General features: G+C 43.5%; 1 protein-coding gene across 1 annotated transcript; it reads right to left on the reverse strand.

Moving 5' to 3' along the window:
- Positions 1-490: 490 nt before the first annotated feature.
- On the reverse strand, positions 491-3,378 carry LOC115375860 (protein-L-isoaspartate O-methyltransferase domain-containing protein 1-like). Its single transcript, XM_030075441.1, is given in 8 exon segments — positions 491-1,080; positions 1,437-1,560; positions 2,157-2,328; positions 2,636-2,738; positions 2,947-2,959; positions 2,961-3,061; positions 3,064-3,177; positions 3,180-3,378. Coding segments are annotated over 8 exon segments (1,071 nt in total). The 5' UTR covers positions 3,253-3,378; the 3' UTR covers positions 491-709.

Genomic DNA, 3,378 nt, shown 5'->3' on the forward strand with positions numbered 1-3,378 from the left:
AAAGAGGCCCTGCAGTAGAAGTTAGGACGCAGATCCTGTCTCTCACTGATCTCTTGCAGTTGGGAAGTATAAAAAAATACCTTAATTAAAAACAGAACATCAAGAAGAGAAGAAGGAGTAGAATGGCAAAGTGCCCCATTCATGATTATGCAAGAATGTCTTTGTTTGACATCTTTAAACTCAGATGGGAGGACGAGGCTCCGTTCGCCTCTCAGTGCCTTTTGTTCCGTTCAGCATCCGCAAAATCGCCAGATACAGATCATGTTAGATTAAAGCTTCTAGAAAAAGGTGCAGTAAAAGTCGTGATCTAAGTAGGATCATATTTTTCTTTTAACAAATATAGTAAGAATTTTTTTTTTTTTAATATATTTTACACAATTTTTTAGTCTGCAACACCTCTGCAGAGTACTGGACATTGTCATAAAATCTTGAAATCTCAAAATGGGTTTTCTGAAAGGATTTCCATTTAGTAGACTTTGTAATAGGTTTGATATACAAATCAAAAAAATAAATGTCAAAATAAACTAACAAAGCAACTTTATCATGACAATCATAACATTATTATCCAATATTATCTATGAAGTCCCTCTCCGTTACGGTTTTGCCATCAAGATTAAATGGAAATAATGCTACATTTGTACTGAAAAGGGTGAAGAAAAGCATTTCAGCAGGTACTGCACCCATTGAGAATGGATACCAAGTGAATCAGTCATTTCTCTCTGTAATACAGCAAGTACGCCTTAAGCGACTCGGGCAGAGGTAAAACCATTATTTGGTCTCTCAGCACGTTAACTTGCTTAAGGATTTCAATGTCGCCAATGTCTCTTTCCTCTTCCTCCTCCACCTCCTTGTGCTCCTCCTCGGTCTGCTCCTCCTCGCTCTCCACAGTTTGGGGAATCAGCTGGTTACCGACAAAAACGTACGTGTTGATACGTCGCCGTCGGCAGCGCCTGCGCTTGCGCTTCTGGGGGACTCTTTGCACCAGGCCCTTGTCCTGACTGTCCTCATTGGCCAGGTTTCGGAGAGTGCGGCGGATGTAGATCCGAGACAGATCCTGAAGGCTCCTGACAGTCACAGGGGCTGAGGATGAACAAAGATGACATTAGTCCTTCGGGGCAACACATCAAGAAAAAGAGATAAGAATAATCCAAATGACTTTATCAGTCCATCAAATGGGTCAGCATAAACAAGAGGGGTTGTAAAAGGGAAAATTGTATCTTACCATTTTCAAGGAAAGGATGTAATTGGAATTATGAAGCAGCTGCAGGGCAGGTTTCTTGCGTCAAAGCAAATGTCGCTTCACGAATGCTCTTATCACATCATTTCCTGTTTTGCATACTGATGTATTCCCTACTTTACACTTTAAGGATCCTGCATATTGTGAAATAGGAGTGTCTGAGTTTTATTTTGCTGAGGAAAGAGGGTGGAGGACTCACGCAGCTGGACAGCATCATGCTTCTCTCCATCAGCTCTGCTCTGCTGGACCAAGGGGGCGAAGGACACAGCCAAGATGTTTTTACTCTCCCATGAGCACTGGCCGGTCCTGGTTATCTGGGTCAGCTGCACAGACAGACAAAGAGCTTCACATAAACCGAACGCAACACTGACTCATTATGAAGAATCAAATACCTCACAACAAGCCATCGGTTTGTTTCAGGTATGTGCCACTTGAGAGATTGTAATGAGACCGCGGCTAAACATCGGACAGATGCATGAAATGGGTCACACGTAGCCCAATTTTTGCTTCACTTCAATGCTTTTTTTTTTTTTTTTAAACTTTGGTTGCCTAAAACTGCCCAAAAGCCTTGACCCTGCATCTGTCAAAATCTTTACCCTCCTTTCAGGATACTGTTTGTGTTCTTGCCAAGCGTTTTCTCTGCTGCCTTACCCCCATGTTCTGCATGCCCTCTTACATGCCCCACAGTGTTTCCATATTCAAAACAAGGAACATTTTTGTTAAAATGTATTTTTATACAATTTCCTTAACAGGACTGCACCAATCCAGGGGCAGTCATGGCTCAATAATGCATGTGAATGTTGCATAACAAGTGTTACAGGTCAGAGCAACTTCACTGTGTTTTTCCTCATGGGGCCAACATTATGAATGTGTGTTGTGGTGTTTACTCTGTGGTATGCCAATACCTCACACTACTTACCTGATCCTCTATAGGCATCACTAGGATGCCGCCGATTTTGAGTAGTACTTTCATGTAATTTTCATGATCCTTCTGCACTCCCGCGCCACAATAAATGCGATCATACTGGTGACTGTCTGTTGAGATTTCAAGGCAATTCCCCACCACAAAGACAGGTTCACAGAACTCAAACCTGTTGTGGGAAAAAAAACACACCAATGAAGTGGAATAAAACGCATCAGACAGCCATGAAAAATATTTCCCCCCTCTCAGGCTCATCATCACATTTGTGAAGTGTGAGAGAATTATGCAAAACAAATTAACAGAATTAAACGCATTCAGATGTATTTAATTTGCAAGACAAAGTCTCAAGGCAAACAGGAGTTAAATGTTTAAAAATTGGCAGGCAAATTTGTTACTAGCACTTGCAGTTTGACTGCATGCACTCGTACATCCTCTGCAAAGCATAATATTTGAAGCATCTCATGAAGCATACTCACTTATCAAAGCTGTCACTATTCTTTATGAAATCATCCAGTTTCTCTCGTGCATACTCGACCACATCCTTATGGAGCTCAACTCCGTGGTTCACACCGAAGGGCCCTTGAAAACGACAATATTTGGTTTAAAAATGATCATAACAGCATTACGTGCCCAACACCGCCTATTGTGGCATCGTCGCTGCTCATTCCTAGGCTTATACTTTCACAGTAAATTTGTTTACCTCGATTTCACAGAATATCTGGACACTTCCCACACATGAAAAAAAAAAAAAAAAAAACAGCAGTGACAAAAGAGACATTGTGCATACCTATGATCAGGCCCGACCATTGTGCTCAGATAGCCGGTGCCGCTGCCCAGATTGAGGAAAGACAGTCCCGGCTGCAGTTTGAGAGCCTCCATCACCTCGGAGTATATGCACGGGCAGACAGGTGGATGTTGCCGTGCTTCCACGCCAAGTCTTTGTAGGCATTGTCCCGGTAGTCGTCCAGGTAGTAGTCGCCGCGGTCAATGGCCCGGAAGGCCTGCTCAACTTTGTCCTGCGGATGTACTGAGCCTCCTTCAGATTGTCGATCAGGTCGTCGTTGTCCTCTCCTGCGCTCACGGCTCCCCCCATGGCGAAAAGAAAAGGGAAACACAAGTGCAGAACTCTTACTCAGGACGAGCGGGATCCTCCTCAGAGTGGCATGGAGATGAGGGGCGGGCTGAAGGGTCCTGCTGCTAAGGATGCCTGGGAAGTCGC

This window comes from Myripristis murdjan, chromosome 17 (assembly GCF_902150065.1).
Source record: "Myripristis murdjan chromosome 17, fMyrMur1.1, whole genome shotgun sequence".
Taxonomy (NCBI): domain Eukaryota; kingdom Metazoa; phylum Chordata; class Actinopteri; order Holocentriformes; family Holocentridae; genus Myripristis; species Myripristis murdjan.